We start from the raw sequence: 18,937 nt of genomic DNA, 5'->3' as shown, positions 1-18,937 counted from the left end.
ATGTATATGGGCAGTACTTGGAAAGTTAGTAAGTCTGAACTGAGTGTAAAAAACGGTGTGAAAAGCCCGGTGGGGTGTGCTGGATTTGGGGAACACCAGTGAGCATTGCAGTTCACGCAACTCTGAAATAACAATCTCTGAAAAAAAAATACCAAACTCTGAAAAATCCATGTGTCTGTTGAGTGTGTTACGGTCGGCTTGTGGCACACTGGGAAAGCAATATGATTTTGTGGGATGAGGGGTTGAGGGAGTGGGGTGGGAAGGACAGCCATGAGGGGAGCGGGGTGTGAGGGGACACAGGAAGGGCCGAGAAGAGCTGAGGGGAGCGGGGCTGAAGGATCATGAGGAGCTGAGGGAAGCAGGGCTGAAGGATCATGAGGAGCTGAGGGGAACAGGGCTGAAGGATCATGGGGAGCTGAGGGGAGCAGGGCTGAAGGATCATGGGGAGCTGAGGGGAGCAGGGCTGAAGGATGATGGGGAGCTGAGGGGGAAACAGGGCTGAAGGATCCTGGGGAGCTGAGGGGGAACAGGGCTGAAGGATTCATGGGGAGCTGAGGGGAGCAGGGCTAAAGGATCATGAGGATGTGAGGGGGGAACATGGCTGAAGGATCAAGAGGAGCTTAGAGGGAACAGGGCTGAAGGATCATGAGGAGCTGAGGGGAACAGGGCTGAAGGATCATGGGGAGCTGAGGAGAGCAGGGCTGAAGGATCATGGGGAGCTGAGGGGAGCAGGGCTGAAGGATCATGAGGATGTGAGGAGGGAACAGGGCTGAAGGATCATGAGGATGTGAGGGGGGAACAGGGCTGAAGGATCATGAGGATGTGAGGGGAGAACAGGGCTGAAGGATCATGAGGAGCTGAGGGGTCATGAGGCGCTGAGGGGAGTGGGCTGAAGGATCAAGAGGAGCTTAGAGGGAACAGGGCTGAAGGATCCTGGGGAGCTGAGGGGAGTGGGGCTGAAGGGTCATGAGGATGTGAGGGGAGCGGGGCTAAAGGATCATGAGGATGTGAGGGGAGAACAGGGCTGAAGGATCATGGGGAGCTGAGGGGGAACAGGGCTGAAGGATCATGAGGAGCTGAGGGGAGCGGGGCTGAAGGATCATGGGGAGCTGAGGGGGAACGGGGCTGAAGGGTCATGAGGAGCTGAGGGGAACGGGGCTGAAGGATCATGGGGAGCTGAGGGGGAACAGGGCTGAAGGGTCATGAGGAGCTGAGGGGAACGGGGCTGAAGGATCATGGGGAGCTGAGGGGGAACAGGGCTGAAGGATCATGAGGAGCTGAGGGGGAGTAGGGCTGAAGGGCCGGGAGGCGCTGAGGGGAGCGGGGCTGAAGCGCCGGGAGCCGCTGAGGCGCGGCCATCAGGGGAGCGGCACTGCGGTACCGGACAGACTAAGGCGAGCGGCTCACTCGGCGGCCGAGCCCGTCCCGCTGCCCCGGAAGAGGCGGAGCGGGCGGGCGGCCCCACGTGCGGCGGCGGTGGCGGCATGGCGGGGATGGAGCAGATGGAGCCGCGGGGCGGCGGCGCGGCCGTGACCGACCCCCGCGGGGTGCTGCGGCAGGGCCGCGCCTTCCTCGACTTCTTCTGGGACATCGCTAAGCCGGAGCAGGAGGTGCGGCTGGCGGCCACTGAGAGCCTCCTGCGGCACCTGCGGGAGGGCAAGAAGGTGAGGCGGGGGCCGGAGGGGCGGTGGGTGCGGGCGGGCAGTGTCTCGTCCCTCCGCTCCCGCTTGGGGACGCGGCAGTGCGGACGGGGCACGGGCCGGGCGCGGGGGTCTGGCGGCTGGGCCGCGCTCGGAGCAGCTCGGACACGGCCCAGCTCTGTCTCTCTTGCAGGATGATGAACTCAAGTACACCCTGAAGCGGCTGGTGGAGGGACTGGGAGCCACCCGCGAGGCCGCCCGCCCTGGCTTCAGCTTGGCCTTGGCGCAGGTCAGTGTGTCCCAGCGCGGGTCAGAACCGTCGGCAGGCTCTGTCCATGATTGGGGTCACTTTTGCTGTCTGTGCAAGGCTGGAGCCCTTCTGGCTGCTCCTGTGTGCACATGGGAGGGACGGCTCTCACAATAACCGTAGTTTTAAATTGTGCTACTCTGTTTTAGAAACTTATAAAGTTATGAACTATACCAATATCTATAGTTATGAACTGTAGTTATAGTTATGAATTATGTCAATACATTTATACTACACAGTCCTGCTTCAAGGACTGTCCTTGATTTACAAATTTTGACCAAGTTTTCAATAGTAGCACTATTACTACTTCTTGAAACTGTCTTGCTCTTGGTCTTGGTTGGTTGATGTGGATATCTGCGCTTTCTCTAGACCAGGTTGCTCCAAGTCCCATCCAGCCTCACCTTGAACATTTCCAGGGATGGGGCAACCACAGCTTCTCTGGGCAACCTGTGCCAGAGCCTCACTGCCCTCACAGGGAGTGATTTCTTCCTAACATCTAACCTAAATTGGCATTTTGTCAATGTGAAGTCATTCCTCCTTTTCCTGGGACTCTGGGACTCCAGCGTTCCTTTGCAGCTCTCTTGGAGCCTATTTAGGCACTGGGAGAAGCTGTAAAATCCTCTCTGGAGCCTTCTCCAAGCTGCACAAGCCCAGCTCTCCCAGCCTACTTCCTGTTCTTTACTGATCTGGTTGTCTTTATTCTGGCTTGATAAAGCAGCACGTCTGCTGCTGTGCTGTACACCTCTTCAGCTCTGTTTTAGCTTAACCCAAGATAATGTCATGAAATGGAAGAACTGCAAACAGCTATTCCATCTCTCTCCTCAGGTTTTGCAGGCTTTTGAGGAAATTCCACTGTGCAGCATTTTGGAACAGATAAAAGAAAAACACAATCTGGAAACAGTGAAAAAGGTAAGTCAGCTCATGGCAACATTTGCCAACTGATACTTTAAATGAATTGTTCTCTATTCTTTGACGACTTGGTGTATAGTGTAGCTTTGGGGTTCGTGTTAAAGCAAGCAATACAATAAAATAACAAATATTTCAAAAAATTGCAAGTTGATGACATTGTAATCTGGCCCTGTTTTAGGTGAGATTTTTCGGTGTGATGAAGAGGTACTCTAGGACAGTTCTTAAACATTGTGTAGCAGGTTGCTTTTCAGTATGTTCTCTTCCCATAGTGAGGTGTTCAAGGCTGGGTTTTCCTGCCATCTTGCTCCACTGATTGTGTAGTTGTGTAGCTGAATGTGAGCTTTAGTCTCTCAGGAAAGTAGATTTTTACCTATTTTCTTTTTTTTTTTTTTTTTCCTTCAGAAACTTGTGAGAAATGCAGCTTTTGGGAACTTTTTTGGAGTGATGGCTCTATTCCAGTCTGGGCGGCTTGTGAAGGTAACACTGCTGTCAGGTGTGCCAATTCTGCTTCTGGGGCTTCTGATGTGGAAAGGGGATTGACAGAGAACGGCTGTGTCACTGGGTAATCAGTGCAGTGGCACTTGAAGCATCAAGTTCAGTTCATTTCTCTTGTGTCATCCATGGACTCTTTGTGCCTTTTTAATGTCTGTTCCTGAGTAGAATGTAGGAACTGTGTCAAATAGTACAGGAGACTCCTACCTCTCCTGGAAGAAAGGGATCTGTTGTCATACCCAGCTGGAAAATACAATTTTGGAAAAAGCTGGGTGACCAATCAAGAAACAATTGTGTTTCTTATTAAAAGTAGGCATAAACATCTAAAGAGTAGATTATTACCTTAGCTTTCAGATTAATTTCTGATATATGTCCTCTGGTTTTGGTTTATCTTTCCTTTGTAGGACCGGAAAGCTCTGCTGGAGAGCATCCAGCTTCTCCAGCAGCTGACAAATCACCAGACACACCTCAGAGATCTCCCACGCAAAACTCTCATTGACATCACCTCTGAGGTACAGGCACAGCACGTGGCCTTGGGGCTTGGTGGGGCGGGAGGAAGAGAGTGCTTGGCTTTGGGGTCAGATTTTCCTTTAGTTTGTTCATAGCTGGAAATTACAGGGGGTGTGGAACAGTGAGAGTAAACTGTGGGAGCTGTCCCTGTATGGCTGTGGGCAGATGCTTGTGCTCTGGTTTAGCTTAGTTTGACTTCACCGTGGACAATCCCACAGCCTGTTATTTCCCATTTTACTTGCTTGGATTATATGTTAGACTGTGTGCTCCTTTGAACAGGTGTATGCTGAAAACTCTGAACAGCAAAACAGCTTTTTTTATGCACCAAGCTTGGGCCTAAAGTTGAATTTTGGGCTGTTGGGAATGAAATAATGTAGGAACAAAGGAGTAAAAATCTCAGAATATATAGTAAAAGGAAAGAGTTTATTTCCTTTTTTTATAGACATGAAAACTAGCAGTGTTAATAAGAATAGAGTTTCCTTGTCCCTGGGTTGCCCAGCTGTACAGGCAGAGCAGATAGCAAGAGAACAATTGCAGCTGTAGTCAGTTGACCAGAATTGCTGTCTGATGACAGCATACTGTCCTACTCCCCATGGTTAAGCACCTGGGTCTGTCTGGCAGTCATGGACACAACCATTATTTATTTTTCGTTGTGTCACCATAAAGACTATTTCTAGAGTTTCCAGAGCACTGCTTTTAGTAAAATGTTCTCCAATGCAGATACTTTAATGTGCTTACTTCACTGCAAGTTAGTAAAACGCCCTCAGATATTTCTTCTATGCTCTCATCCTTGTTCCTGTCTAGGTACCTGAAACTGTGTTTGAGGAGGTCCTGTTTGACATCTTGCAAGGTGACCTCTCTTCAGCCTTCACATCTCCAGAGAACCTGCACCTTTTGCTTGTGGGTATGCAGAAATTCCCTGGTGTTCTGAAACCTAAAAAGCTGAAGAAGCTGTTTGGCTCACCTACTGTTGTAAATAAGGAAAATATTTCCAGGTAAATTCTTAAATAAGGAGGTTTAAATTAACATTATTTTCCTCTTGGCTAGCAGTGAGAGAAATGTGGCTGTGATTCTGATTCCTGCTTGTATTTGCCTCTGCCGGCGGTGCTGAGGGTTAGGTGTTAATTGTTATGCAGATTCCCAAGTTATAGTTGTGTCATTTCTCCCAGGGGACACAGCCTCCAGTTCTCGGGAAATGTTCTGTGTTTCAGTAGGATGAATTTGGCCATCAGCAATTCCCTTTCAGGTCAGATCTCCCACATTATTTTATTTCTTCTTCTAGGCTTGTAGAACTTCTGAAAAGTGCAGCCAAGTCTGAGAAGGAAGACAAGAAATTGCCCAGTGTAGTCTTTGATTTGCTGCAAGTTGCACTGAAGGAAGGTGCCTTTGAACTGTTCTGGAATGAAGTTGTGGAGAACGGGCTTTTGAAGGAGAAATCAGGACCTGTGAGGTTTGTTTTAACATCCCCTGTTTGTGGTTTCCCATGTTATCCATCTGTTTCTCTACCCAGAGGTTTTGACTTCACGTCCCTGCATGCTCCTGTACCCTGCCCCAGCACTTCCTCTCTGTCTTAGCCCTTCGTGTGGGTTACTGCTGTGCTTTAGCCTGAGGGAATGTTCTTTGTTCCCACTCAGTTACATGTGCTACCGATTGCTGGGCAGCGCTCTCCCCTTGCTGTCCATGGAGCAGCTGCAGGTGGTTCTCAAAGGGAAGGTGATGCTGCACTATGGAGAACACGTGGTAGCGACTCAGGTAGGTCTTGGAATAAGCTAAAGGCCGTGTCTTGAGTACAAGGAAGTCTCTGCCCCACTTCTAGTTTCAAATCATTTTGTATAAAAAAGGTTAATGTAATTTTAGACCTTGAACTCTAACTAAAAGCAAAGTTACTGTATGAGCACTGGTTACAGTGGATTGAGTGTAGCCTATGTTTGATTGTCATTGCCTGTTTTAAGGGAATGGAAACTGTTCAACACTCTCTCACCTGCTTTCATTGCTGCTGCCAGGAAAGCTCTAATGATGGGGGAAGGAGAGGAAGGGCAGTCCTCAGCAAATTGACAGTGTCATGTGTTGTCCTTTAAAAGTCCCTTTGCTTTTGTGTGTCCAGAAGCTCCTTTTTGTTTATCATTGTGCTGGGTGTTGCATGCACATTGGAAGGCAAAGACAAAAAGGAACAACTCGTGCTTTTGTTTGTTAGCGCTTGTTAAAATAAGCACATCTGAGGTTAAAGCACAAAATTTATTTGGAATTGGATTTTTGAGTTCCTCTTTCTCTACTGGGAAGACAGCAAACAACATAAGCCTGCAATAAACACAGAAGTAAAAGGGGACTACTGATAGAACTAGCTTTTAGCTTGGCTTTTTGTGGTAACACGAGCCCAAACCTCCTCATGTGTGTCCAGAAATAGTTGTTGTATCTTGGGAGAGATAGGTCTGTGTGATCATTTTGTTCTGTTATCAGAGCAGCTATAGGTGTGTGAGTTTGCTCTGCAAATGCTGCATACCATGGTGCCTCCCTAAATGGACCAGCTTTCTCTGGGATTTACCCAGTGGCTTAATAGTTTTCCTATTTCTTACTTTTTGTGTTTGTTGCAAAGTAAATTAGGCTGTAATCTTCCATGTGCTTCAATTTTTTTATTTGGTTCCTGTCTGAAATATACAAATCCCCTGAAGACAATGAGACTAAATGGAAGAAGCTCCTAATATTGTTGATGATGAGAGAGTAATGATGAAAACATCTTCGTTTGAATTTGATTCTGGTTTGGGGTTTGTTTTGTTTCTTGGCATAGGTTGTTTGTTTCAAGAAGTAAATGCTGTTACCTTGTAGTTCCTTATGGGATTCTGGTGATTGTTAGAGATGGAGCTAGACAAAGCTGGAGTCTGATATTTACTGGCAGTTATCTTCTTAATTCCACTTTTGTAATCAACAAGGGAGTAAATAAACCCGATTCATTTTAGAGGTGGTTGATGAACTCCCTGTTGTCAGCTATTAGCCTGTTTACAATGTCTTTTCTGGAGTTTTTCTCCCAGTTTTCATATTGATGCACTAGTATTGAGTTCTTCAACAGTGGAGGCAGGAACTTGCTACGGTGTGTTTTCTATGAGATTTCTTTCAGGGGTATTTATGTTATAATTGGATGGATTACAAGTTTATAGCCCCTTTATTTAAAAGAACAGTGTCCAGACTTTTGCTACTGTTTCTGCTCCTGCCAGGTCACTGTATTGAATGTGACAGTAGATCAAATTAGTTGTTTTATTAATAAAAAAAAAAAAAAGATGTGTTGGAATTTTGGAATGAGACCACCTCTTAAAGATTTCTCTAGTTAAGCATTTTTTTTTTTCTAGAACAAGGTGAGTGGGATTGAACACTGTGGGCTGTTAAAAACTGTAAGGGAATGGGATGCATGGTGGAATGGGACATGTGCTGGCGGTCCCTATGCTGCTGGACAGTGTCCAAGGCCAGCACTGCCAGCTGTATGCCTTTTGAAGCAGTGACAGGACTGAAGATAAGGCTTGTCACAAAACAGCTACACCTCAGGATATGAGTTTTAGCTTAAACATATCAACTCCCCCTCCTTTCAGAATGCCTCAATGCTTCTGAGACACCAGGGAGAGTAGGTGGCATTTATTCTAAGCCCATGGGTCAGTGGGCACCAGGGCTGCTACATGAGACTGGAATTGATGGTGGGGAATATTCAAATCTAGGGAAACTAAGGCAGATGGTACAAGAAACATCCTGGAACTTTCACCCAAAATAAAGAGTTGATCAGCCTGGGAACTTAGTTGCACTGGGCAGCATGTGATCCATCCTGCTGAGGCCTCACTGTTCTGCAAGGTACAAATTGCAGGGTTGATGTTGGTACATGGCAGCATTCTGTTGTTCCTTACAGAGGCTGCCACTGTGAGAGGACAACAAGAGGTGAAACTGATGACTGACTGTAAGCCTTAGGACAAATATTCAGGCTCATGACTTTAATTTACTTAGTGCAGCCAAAGTTTTACATGTGATTTACACTGTAAGTGTTCAAGGCCAGGTTGGATGGGGCTTGGAGCAGTCTGATCTAGTGGAAGTTGTCCCTAACCCCCCATGGCAGGGAGTTAGCATTGAGATGAGCTTTGAGGTCCCTTCCAACCCAGGCCAATCTCTGATTCTATGATTTTTATTTACAGAGCCATTCAGTCTGAGTGTGAATTTCCTGACCTGCTTCTTTGACCATGTTTTTCAGTCTCCCCAGGGATTTAAGTTTGCTGCAGAAATGGAGGGATATATAGATACATTTCTGAGTGGCTGTGATGACCCAGAGAGGCAACTGGCTGTGATGATGGGCTTCTCTACCCTTACCAATCAAGGGAGGCCAGTGTTGTTGAGTGCTTCCAGGGTAGTCAGACACCTGCAGGCAGTGGCCTTGCAAAAATACATCTCCTGGCTCAAAGACATGTTCCTCAGCCCAGACTTGGACTGTTGCTTAGACTTCTCAAGTAACCGGCAAAAACAGAACCGGCAAAACGCAGACATGTGAGTACATGGGTATTGCACCTTCCTCTCAACATTTGCTGGTTGAGTTTGCCATGAGTTGACAATTGTTTATTTCCTCTGTCTCAGAACAGTTTAGCCCCAGTATCAGATTGTTTCACTGGGGTAAAATTCAATTCTGAAAATTCTGCAAGCATATTGAGAACCAGCCAGCCTGCCCAAAGCAGACTGGATCACCAAAAGAGCCTTTTCTTTTTCTAGTCCTGACAGTTGCTTTGGAGAATATGTCTGGTGGTTTCCTCTTTCACTGCAGCTCCTCAGGTCTTTGTAGGAATTGTGCCCCTCTTTTATCTGTGTGTTAGAGATGCTGGTATTCAGGCCAGGTTATGTGTTACCTGGCACCTGTAAACCTCACTGTACTGATTGCTGCAATTCTTGAAGTGCTTTTTGCTCATCTGCAGACTCTCTGTGGGGTAAATAGATCGCCTTTTGCATAGTGAAAAGCAAACCTGAGAAGATTATATATCTTTTCTTTGTGCCTGTTGCTTTGTTACTACATAACTTTGTCGGTTTTAGTGTAAAGCCTCTAATATCTGAAAGTCGCCTCTTGATGTGGATTGTGCAGTGTGTATTTATGTTGGGTTAGTGTTCAAACTGATTGTGCCCACCTTCTTATCAAAGAGCACAACAGAAGATTGCTCGATTGAGAAGATGGATCATCCACCGACTGGTTAGCATCACTGAAAGTGCCACAAGAAAAGAAGAGAGCCTTGTGATGGACATTGCCAGGTGAGACTGATGTAAAGACACATGTGCTTGGGATAATTCTGTGTAGATCAACAGCAGTATTCCAGATAAGCTGTCCCCATGACACTAGGCAAATCCAGTAGTGGAAATGCTCCATAATAAATAATTTAGAAGACTAGATTTTGTTTTCAAAATACCTTCTGTGTGATTGGACTAACCTGTGTAATAAGTAGTTGGCATTTAAAATCACATCAGTCCTATTTATTTTTAATAAATTTTCCATTCCTGCTTACCTAAACTGCTTGAAGATACTATTTTTAGCATCATGTCTTAATAAGTATTTTTCTGTTGCTTAAAGTGTCTTGGAGAGTACAACCTGCATCTGACAGTCTTAGTATTGTGTCTTGTGGCCTTAAGTGTTGGTACTTCACTTTTGTGAAGTCCTGAGCTTTTTTTCCTCTTCTTTACCCTGTGTATCTCGAGAAAATAGTCTCATTGTACATAGTGCTTTTTTCAGTGCTCAGACTTCCTTGAATGTGGAGCTGTTTGGTTTCCATGCATGGGTTGATTTTGCTTTGTTATGACCAATCTGGGTTTTCATTTTTTCCCTATTTCTGTTTATTCTAGGTTTTGCTTCTTCCATGCTTTCTTTGTTGCTAAGAAGAAGAATTCCCAGATAGCTGAGGCTAGTGTCCTTCCATCAGAGCCCCTAAATGAACGGGATCATACGGAGACAGAAAACTACTTCTTTGGGTAAGGATTTGATTTCATGCTTTAAGCTTGGAAATGTCTCTTTTTTCCTGAGGATGAGATCAGCTTGTGAATAGTGGGGCAAGAACAGTAGGCTGCTATTACAGCATTTCTTTGACTCCAGCACAAGGAAGTGTTTTTTTTTTATGGAAATGGATTTTTCAAAGATCATGTTTTGTCCACGACAAATGATTTTATATGAGATGATGAGTGTATGTGAGATGATGTGGCAGGTGTGGAGTTGAGCTCCTACTGCTTTTTCCCATAGTATTTCCATTGCCTCTATTGCAAGCTGAAAGGGGAAGGACCCAAGAGGGAGGGGTTGTGCTGGTGGCTGTTTGCTTTCTGGCACTCTGTGTGTGAGGTGCTGGTGACTCCACAGCCCTCCCTGTACTAAGGAAGATAGAGTTGGTAGTAGATATTTTTAGATGATTGCCAAACCTCAATAGAAGAAAAGTAGAGGACATGATGGGATACAGAGTGAGAAGCAAGTGAGATTAATAGTGTCCTTGAGAGCACCAGGTACCTTGGGGACGCCAAGATAATGAGCTCTACACTACTATCTTGACTACATGTGTGGGTTGAAAGTTGAGCACTGTCAGTTTGGGCTGCAGTGAGTGACCAGAGCTCTGGGATGAGAGTGCTGTGCTGGTGGGTGTTATTTTGGTAAGTAGGAGCAGGCCATTTGGTTCTTCTGACACTAACACAGTGGCTGACTTTCTTTGCAGGTTACTTCAGACATTAAACACCCTGCCTGTTTTGGGGGATACAGCAAAGGCTGCAGCCTTGAGGGAGAAGCACGTCCATGGTGTGACTGCAGATGGGAAGCTGTGGATCTTTCTCCTTGTTGAGTATGCCAACAAGCTGCTCTCCAGTGAGCATGTCAAAGCTGTGAAACCTTTTACCGAGGAGCAGAAGGATATCTGGGAGAGGTGAGATACTTGGGAAACTGGGTGCTGGGTTGGTGAAGTGAGAAAGGTGGGAAAGCCCTGGTCTTGGTTGTTCTTTAGGATAGTAAAGGAGATGTGTTCTCTTTGCCTCGTGGTGTTCTGGTTGCTGTAGCACAGCCATTTCACAGGCAGTGGCAGTTCTTTTTCTTGCCTTTTAGTATTCTGTACCCATGGCTGGGTTTCAGAGTGTCTTTCTCTTTCTTTTCACCCCATTCCTTTCTTCCTCTTCCTTCGATGTGTTAAATATGTGATAGCCATGTCCTTTTCTGTTTTTGTTAATCATCCTTCTCCCAAACATGATTGTAACAGTCTGCTCATCTTTTCTCTTAATAATGCCTGTACAAACTTCTCAATGACTCTTTTCTGAGTTTGATTCCCCATAAAGGTCTAGCCTTGGCTGTGGTATTAGGAATGTAGTCTGTGCACAAGTGCAGGTTTTTATAACCCACATTTAGTCAGATACTATCATCGGGTTAGGATTGTATACTAAAAGAGCATCCAATGCCAATAGATGAAATATTAAGTACACAAAACAGTACTGTAGTTTTGGTCACGTTTTTAGTCTGATCATACAAGATTATTTGCTGTTATAATTGTGAAAAACTCAGAGAAATTTCTTTCTTCAGAACACTTCAGTCTGTGAAGAATCTGCAGAAGAAGGAAAACAAATCAGACAGTGCCAAAGTTGCTGCTTTCCAGCAACTTCTGCTTTCAATAGCCATTTATCTTTTCAAGGTAAGATCTCTGATTAATATTTCTGTAGTATAAAATAGGCTGATAGCTGGGCTTTCTGAACACCAAGATGGGGAGTTTCTTTGTTCAGAGATCCAGCCTTTCAGAACCTCTGGCTTCTGAAAATGGGCAACTGACAGCTAATAAACTGTGATTCTTACACTGTCTGTAGACATGAAGTGGGCAAAGCTTGGCCTGACCATTAGGCCTGTAGGCCTGATTTGCTGCTGACTTGAGCAGCAAAAACTTGAAGGTTTTTTCCTGCAAAAGAGTTATAGTAATTGATTGTAATATTTGTACCTGTTTAGAGTGTTCCTTAGATTTGGAGCATATTCCTTCTGTTGTTGATAGTGGAGAGTTCTGAACCTGTTTTCTGTCTGCTTGTGACCAAACAGAATCAGCCTGAAACCGTGGATGTTCTGAGCGACCTTCTGAACTGCACAGAGAGGGCATTCAGCAAAGAAGCCAAGAAGAAGAAGAAGACTGGTGAGTCCTTCCTACAAAAGAAGGGGAGTGGGATTGTTAGTGGTCTGTCAAAGACAGAAGATGGCAGTTCTGTGTTAGTGAAACACTCTGCATTGGTTCTGACCTGATGCACTTACCTCCAGGAGAATCCTTTCTTCATTCTCTTTCCATGGTGAAAGACTCTTAGACTCTTATCTAAGTCTTCTGCTCCAGCTCTCTGTCTGCACTGTCAGTGGGTTGTGTTCCTGTGTGCCTTGGAAAGGAGAGCTGAGCTCCCCAACTGCCCTTGTTTGGGTGAGCACTCCAAGGGAGTTCATTCTCATCGAGGCATTGATGTGTGAGGGCCAGTGGCTGGTGGTGAGCTGGTGGTGTCTGCCTGGCAAAGCTGTGGGCTCCAACACCCAGCAGGCATGAAACATGTTTTCTTCTTAGCTTGAGTTCTGAGCAAGCTGAATGTGTCCTTTGAGTATACACAGCATGTTTGGAGATGGAGGCTGGTCCTTGTTTATGGCATGTGGACCCTCTAGACTAGGACCTGACCAGGAAAAAACTTGCTGTGATCTTTTGATTTCCTTTCCAGATGTAGTCTTGTTCTCCTGAAGTCTGTGTAAATCAATTTGAGGGCACTGTGAAAATAAAAGCTGTAATTCTTTGGTGGTTTGGTTGGTTGTAGAGCAGGATTCCCAAACCTTTTGACTAAAGGAGGAATTTCAAATGCCATCTTTTATCATGGGCTGCTGTGACTTCGGATTTCACTGGAAACATTATAAAATGCATATACTTTTGTTGACCAGCTGCTAATTGCTTTAATGTAGCCAAGTAGGTGCCAGGCAACTTGCAGAGCTGCTAATCTAAGTAATATTTTAATAAATAGTAGCTTTTGTTACCTTTGCAGTGGTCAAAAGACCATTTCAAGCATGTTTCTCATTGTGGTTTCTTCCTTCCAGCCTTCTGGTCTGTTGTGTTGCTGAGTGGTACTTTAAAGAGTCAGCTAGAAGGACAGTTTCAATTTTTATTCCTTGGTGAATTTTTCTGTAGTTTCTTACTGATATACCAATGCCTCTTCCTGTCATTGTTTGTTTGTTCTTGTGCAGACAACTCGGAGCCAGGATGGGTTGAGGTGATGGTGGAAATCCTTCTCTCCCTCCTCGCCCAGCCCAGCCTCCTCTTACGTCGGATTTCTAAGAGTGTGTTTGTATGGATATGCCCTAACCTGACCAAGAGGGGCTTGCAGCTGATCCTGGATGTAAGTGAGGCACTGGTAGAGCCTTGTACTGTTTGCCTGTTTTGTCCTTAACAGATGTATGTACAAGCATGTCTCGATTTTGGGTTTAATTTAAAGTCTGCTTGATTTAGGAACTGTCCGATGATGTGTGCTACTGAATTTGAACTGTAGTTTAGAGAGAGTTTGGGCTATTTTTTGTTTTTGTGGGGGAGGAGTTTGGTTGGTTTTTTTACAAGAGCCTGAGATCTGCTAACTTCAAGCTGTATTATTTGATAGTTTTAGTCTGAAGAAATTCCTGGATCAGTTTATGTAACTGGTAGATTTTATATGTAAGTATAAATGGTAACATTTCTTTTTTCTAAAAAGGTGCTTTTTTCATAGAGGTGTTAAAACTAAGTGACACTAAAAATCTGAATTGGTCATACCACTAAGAAAGGTGATGCCTACTGAGAAAATAATAGGTGCATTGCAAACATGGGCTGTCAGCTACTTTGTGATGAACTTAATACTTCATTTGTAACAAACCAAGATGTGTTATGCTACCAGCCTCTTCAATTTTCTCCACCTTTTTTGTTATTTACAGAAAGAGCTTGGCGTGTTAACAAGCAGAAAGTTAATGCCCTTACTTCAAATTCCATTATTCAGCTGGTTTACTGTGCTGAAATTTCTGCCTGTTGTGCATAAGAAATGGTTAAAAACAAAACAATGAAAACATGCAAGTACCTTTTTTTTTGTAGGTTTTTGACCCTAACCAAGAGCAAAATGAAGAAAGTGCAGTTGTTGTGATGGAAGAATCAAACAAAAAGACCAAATCTGCCCAGAACACGGTAATTGTGCATTGCCAGTGACAAACACCCTTCATATCCTCAATATTTAATGGCTCTCCTGAACTGTGTTAATAGATTAACATCATCTCTCTATTTGAGGAAAATGCCTGTTACTCTGTTAAGATTTATTTTAAAGGTTCAGCACACAAATGGCTTGTTGGAAGTGCATGCTTGAGTCTCTTGGGCTGCTGTTGTAGGTGTGGCTGGTTGAATAGATGCCTTTCTGAGAAGAAGTAGCTGCAACCTGAAATGAGCACAGGCCTGTTCTTTTTGCAGCCACAGACAGAATGGTGGTTGTGATGCAAAGCCAGCTGGATTCCAGATCTCACGTTTTTATAGATTGTAGAGATTCAAGTCACAAAGCATTACAAGCATCAGCAGAGAGGAGGGTCAGGTGGGAGCTGTTCCTTAGAAGCTTCTCTTTGATACTTATTTAATGTGACAGAGAAGTCTTTATTATATTCCACTTTTAGCTCTTGTGGATACCTGGCACCTCCTTATCTGAGGTGTCTGTACTTGGATCTGAGGGCTGGAAGGAAGGCATTAGGGGAGGGTTGAAGTTTTATTTCTGAGAATTGAGTTGGGCTTGTATGGTGGGCTCAGGAGATGAACTTTCCTTCCTTAGGATGAAGAAGGAAGCGATGACTCCTCGGATGAAGACACCACTGACAGTGAAGATGAGGAGAGTGAAGAAGTTGATGATAATTTTCGCAGTCAGCTGATGAAAGTTCTCCAAGCAGGGAATGCTTTGGTATGTTTTCACTGCCTACCTTGATACAGATACCAGGAGGTTGTGGTGGTCACAGATGATCTAGTAACCCTCATCCTACCTGAACTCATGCAGTCTTGGCCCTTGCAGCCATTTTTGTGTGGCACTTGAAACAGCTCATGGTCTTAGGTGAGCTGTGGGAATAAGTCACTTGTCCTTTTATTTATTGTTCATATGTCTTAAGCACTTTAGCTTGTTTAGTCTAGCCTGACACAGCTTGTGCTCCTGCCTGTAATGAATGAGACTGATGAGAACTAAAGCACTGTGATGTGTGTTGGCTGGCCTGTGTGGAGGAGTGTTCCCTGAAGGCCACTCTGGAGACTTACTATAGCAGTGATAGAGTTTGGTTTAATGATCCCAATAAAGGTTGCAGGCATAGCAACCTTTGAACCTCTTTACTGAAGGAGGAACAGCACAGAGGGAGTCAGGTCAAAACCTCAGCCTCTTTCCTCTCTTGATCCTCTCTACATGTTGGTGCTGTGCAGCCAGATTACCTGATGGGAAATATAAGTGAGATTTCTCATGGGTCTGAGCATCTGTGTTTCCTCCCCACAGTATTAATCTGGCTTAGCTACATCCCTCCCCACAGTCCTTCTGAAGAATATGAGTTGATGTGTTGGGTTTTCTCTTCTAAAAACAAAAGGAAGAAGATAAGAGTGATGAAGAGCTGGATGATGAGGCTATGATGGCTCTTGACAAGAACATCTCAGCCCTTTTTGCTGAGCAGCAGAAACGGATCCAGGCGAAGAAAGACGAGAAAGACAGAATGCGGAAAGAGAAGATCCTGCGGAGGGACTTCAAGGCTAAGGTGGGAGACGAGTGTTTGGTGTGAAAACCTCTGGCTTAGTAGCATGTCACTTGAAGCCAGTGCATGCCGTGAGCTACCTAAAACTGAACCGCTTGGACATTCACATATGTCATGAGCTCCTGGAAGCTGGCACTGGATTGTTCTGGCTTTGTACAGCACCTGGCACAGTACTCTTGGGGTCAGTGACTGGGGCTTCACAGGCCTGTTTGAAAACCAGGATTGTGCTGTCAAAAAGTGCACCATGATTTTCATTTGCTGATCTGAATTGCTTAAACTGGTAAGATCCTTTCCCTCAGCTACCCAAAGATGCCTGTCAGTTTTTTTTTCAACTGGACAAGCCTCGTGTTCTTTAAAGAGACATTCATAAAGTGCCTCAGGTCATTTTGCAGCATGATCTTTTATTACCAGTAAGATTGGGGATTTTGCTAAACCCCCTAGTTGTTGTGACTGTAATGCTGAGGTCAGGCCGCCTGGCGTCAGCATGGACCTGCTGGGGCATTCCAGCATCCAGGGACAGCTCCAGCTGCTCCCACACAGAAATGGGGGTCAGGTTAGCCAAGTCTGAATAGCGAAGTGAGCCGGTGGCTCTGCTGCATTTCCCTTCTGATGCTGTTCCATAAAAAGGCTGATTTTATGCTAGTGCACTGTCTGTAATTCAGGGGAGGCTTGCAGGGATGAGAGCTGTCAGTCAGTGGTGCTAACAGGGACCTGTGCCAGATTAGATTGACTGCAGATCTGACCAGGTGACACTGATTCTTGTAACTGTTATTTCTAAATGGTGTCACTGCATGAAATAAGAGTTGGAACCAACAGACAACTCTCAGTCTTCAGTTTCAAATTTTAATTTTCAGTTACCCATGCCTTAAGAGTAGAAAAGATACCAGAATGTGTACAGATCTCAGCTGTAAATAATTTTCTTCAGTCCCCTCCAGCTGCACCACAGCCTACTGGTAGGTGCTCTAATAAATCCATGTTGTTTCCCTGTCTGCTGTACTCCTCACATGGATAACTGTGTTTGCAGGTGTTGGATCTGATTGATGTGTTCCTGGTTAAGCAAGCAGAGAACCCCTTGGTGTTCGATATCATTGAGCCCCTGCTTCAATTGATTGAACAGTGCATGAGTTCAGACTCTGACAAGCAGGAGGTTGACTTCCTCCAGAAAACAGCTAGTATCTTCAAGTAAGTGTCCTTAGACCTCCAGGTAATAGACAATGGCTTTTGATAAACAGCTGTGGTATTGGTTGAACATCAGGAGCTGGTCTTTCTAAGGCTGAAGGCAATTGCTATGCTTAGAGATTGTGTAGGTTAGATTACCAACACCACACACATACACAGTGCTTAGTCATAACCTGCAGGAGAGGAATTAGCATCTGGATTTCTTAGGTTAAAGGACTTGAAGTGTCAAATTTGTTTGCAGGCGGAAGCCTCAAGAGCAAACACAGGTATTGCAGGTAAGGAGCCATGTCACTGAATACCTCCATGGGCCTCTGACCTCTGAGTCAGACCATGGAACAACTCCCAAGGCTTACAGAGCTGCTGCTGTGGCTGGAACAAACTCTGCCTATTTCTGAGATAGGCAGAGTGCAAATTCTCTGTTCAGGGCCAGAAGTAAGGGATGATACCAGCTAGACAGATATAATGCATAGTGTGTCACATGTGTCCTCTGTGTGCCACTTCTAGACATCCTCAGCACTCTCTAAAGCATTTTCAGTGCTTCTCTCTCACCCCAGTTGAGAAGCAGTTGTGAAGTAACAAGGTTTGAGGTAGTCATTGCCCTTCGTAGGAGCTCTGAAGGAAAGTTGTCTCTGATGCCTTAATTTATGTTTGAAGGTGAAGAGTGTTAAGTGTCCTCACCCTTCTTGCCACAGCCATGTGCTGCCCACAGCTAGCATTGTTTATTACTGCTCACTGTGTTCTGGTTTTGCTCTCACTCACCCTGATAAAATGATAAGTGTTCCTGGCCGTCTGCTCCCCAGAGCTCTGTCTGTAGGTAATGGCTTTGCATTTGTTTTACTGCTGTGCAGGAACTCGCTGTGCCGCAATAAGCAGTACTGCAAGACTGTGGCCTCCCTGCAAGAAGATGTGCATGCTTTAGTGCAGAGACTGGTCAAGAAAGCCTGCAAGCACACAGACTCTGCAGTGGCTCTCTATTACTTCAGGTGAGTGTTCACAAGGAGCATCTCTGCTGATGCTGTGAGATCTGAGCAGGTGTGATGTTTTGTGTTAAGAGGTCTGGGAAGCAAGAGCCTTGCAGAATGCTTCATACCAGCATCTGTGTCTTACATAAGGACTAGTCAGTCCTGGCAGTCTGAAGCATTTTCAAATATGTCTATTTTTTGGTGATTGTCTTTTATAGCTTCTGTGATACAGAAATGGTCTGGTATAGTGTTGTTGCTGCTGGTGGGAAATGCATTCTTGAGGCTTACTCTGGGAATAATGCAGTGTGTGTGCTTCAGTGCGGGATAATGTAATTCCTAATCAACCTGTGATGATTGTTCTTTAAATGCAGTGTTTACTGTCTCCATGATAGCACAGTGAGGGCGATAGCCATCGAGTCCTGACTCTATCTACCAGTATTTTCTCCTTTGTTGTAGAATAGAGGAAAATTAGGATCAGCCAGATACCTATTGGTTAGAAAGATGAGTGACCTTGCTGTTCTGTGGTGTAAATAGGAGTGTTTTTACCAGCAGACTCTCTTGTGACATTCAGCCAGTTTCATGAAGGCTTTCATACTCAATTTGGGATTTTTCAGCTCAGCAGTGTGTGCAGTGGGTATCATGTTGCATGGTCAACCCCGTGCCGCTGGACATTCTTGGCTGTGCAGCACATCCCCCCATGGCTGTGCAGGAACCGTGGTACTTCTGGCAACATGGGGCTGGCTGTGTGTGCTGCATGGTTTCCTGACAGCTTCCCAGCAGTGGCAGTCCTCAGTGGAGCAGTGCCCAGTAAATACTGCATTTTCTACAAGCACAGAGCTTTGCATGCTCTCCAGTGGAGAATTCTCCAGTCGGACTTCTCCAGCACATGGCAGCTGAGGCTGAGGCCATGCTGCAGCATTGGGTGAGCTGTGGGGGCTCAGAAATCCTGGGCTAGCTGCAGAACTCCTCCAGCAGTGCCAGTCAAAAGCATGAGCTTGAGGAAACCAGGCTGACAGTGGGGATATCTGACTGTGATGGCACATAATGAAATGATTCAGCTTCCTAAGATTTCTTTGTCTTTAGGTGTGGCCAGAGTGGGTTAGATTGAGAGAAGAGACCCTCTCAAGTTCAGTAGCCATCTTTGCTACAGAGTGAGCTGCCTGCACCCCTTGGCCTCTGCCTCTTCACTGTGGCACTG

General features: G+C 45.3%; 1 protein-coding gene across 1 annotated transcript in view; it reads left to right on the top strand.

Annotated features, from left to right (window-relative positions):
* The first annotated feature begins 1,460 nt into the window (after positions 1–1,460).
* The window catches only part of MYBBP1A (MYB binding protein 1a), a 55,368-nt gene continuing 37,891 nt past the window's right edge, over positions 1,461–18,937 (top strand). The window contains exons 1-20 of the mRNA XM_030287900.4: positions 1,461–1,664; positions 1,834–1,929; positions 2,773–2,856; positions 3,259–3,333; positions 3,753–3,860; positions 4,663–4,853; positions 5,141–5,308; positions 5,493–5,610; positions 8,081–8,370; positions 9,010–9,117; positions 9,703–9,828; positions 10,554–10,757; positions 11,402–11,510; positions 11,903–11,993; positions 13,067–13,218; positions 13,935–14,024; positions 14,650–14,775; positions 15,437–15,601; positions 16,623–16,780; positions 17,626–17,760. Coding sequence (XP_030143760.4) covers positions 1,485–1,664; positions 1,834–1,929; positions 2,773–2,856; positions 3,259–3,333; positions 3,753–3,860; positions 4,663–4,853; positions 5,141–5,308; positions 5,493–5,610; positions 8,081–8,370; positions 9,010–9,117; positions 9,703–9,828; positions 10,554–10,757; positions 11,402–11,510; positions 11,903–11,993; positions 13,067–13,218; positions 13,935–14,024; positions 14,650–14,775; positions 15,437–15,601; positions 16,623–16,780; positions 17,626–17,760 — 2,774 coding nt within the window. The 5' untranslated portion in view covers positions 1,461–1,484. The remainder of the gene's footprint in view (positions 1,665–1,833; positions 1,930–2,772; positions 2,857–3,258; positions 3,334–3,752; positions 3,861–4,662; positions 4,854–5,140; positions 5,309–5,492; positions 5,611–8,080; positions 8,371–9,009; positions 9,118–9,702; positions 9,829–10,553; positions 10,758–11,401; positions 11,511–11,902; positions 11,994–13,066; positions 13,219–13,934; positions 14,025–14,649; positions 14,776–15,436; positions 15,602–16,622; positions 16,781–17,625; positions 17,761–18,937) is intronic.

Source organism: Taeniopygia guttata, chromosome 19 (genome assembly GCF_048771995.1).
Source record: "Taeniopygia guttata chromosome 19, bTaeGut7.mat, whole genome shotgun sequence".
Lineage (NCBI taxonomy): Eukaryota > Metazoa > Chordata > Aves > Passeriformes > Estrildidae > Taeniopygia > Taeniopygia guttata.
The sequence above is the reverse complement of the archived record's forward strand: the minus strand, read 5'-3'. Positions and strand labels throughout refer to the sequence as shown.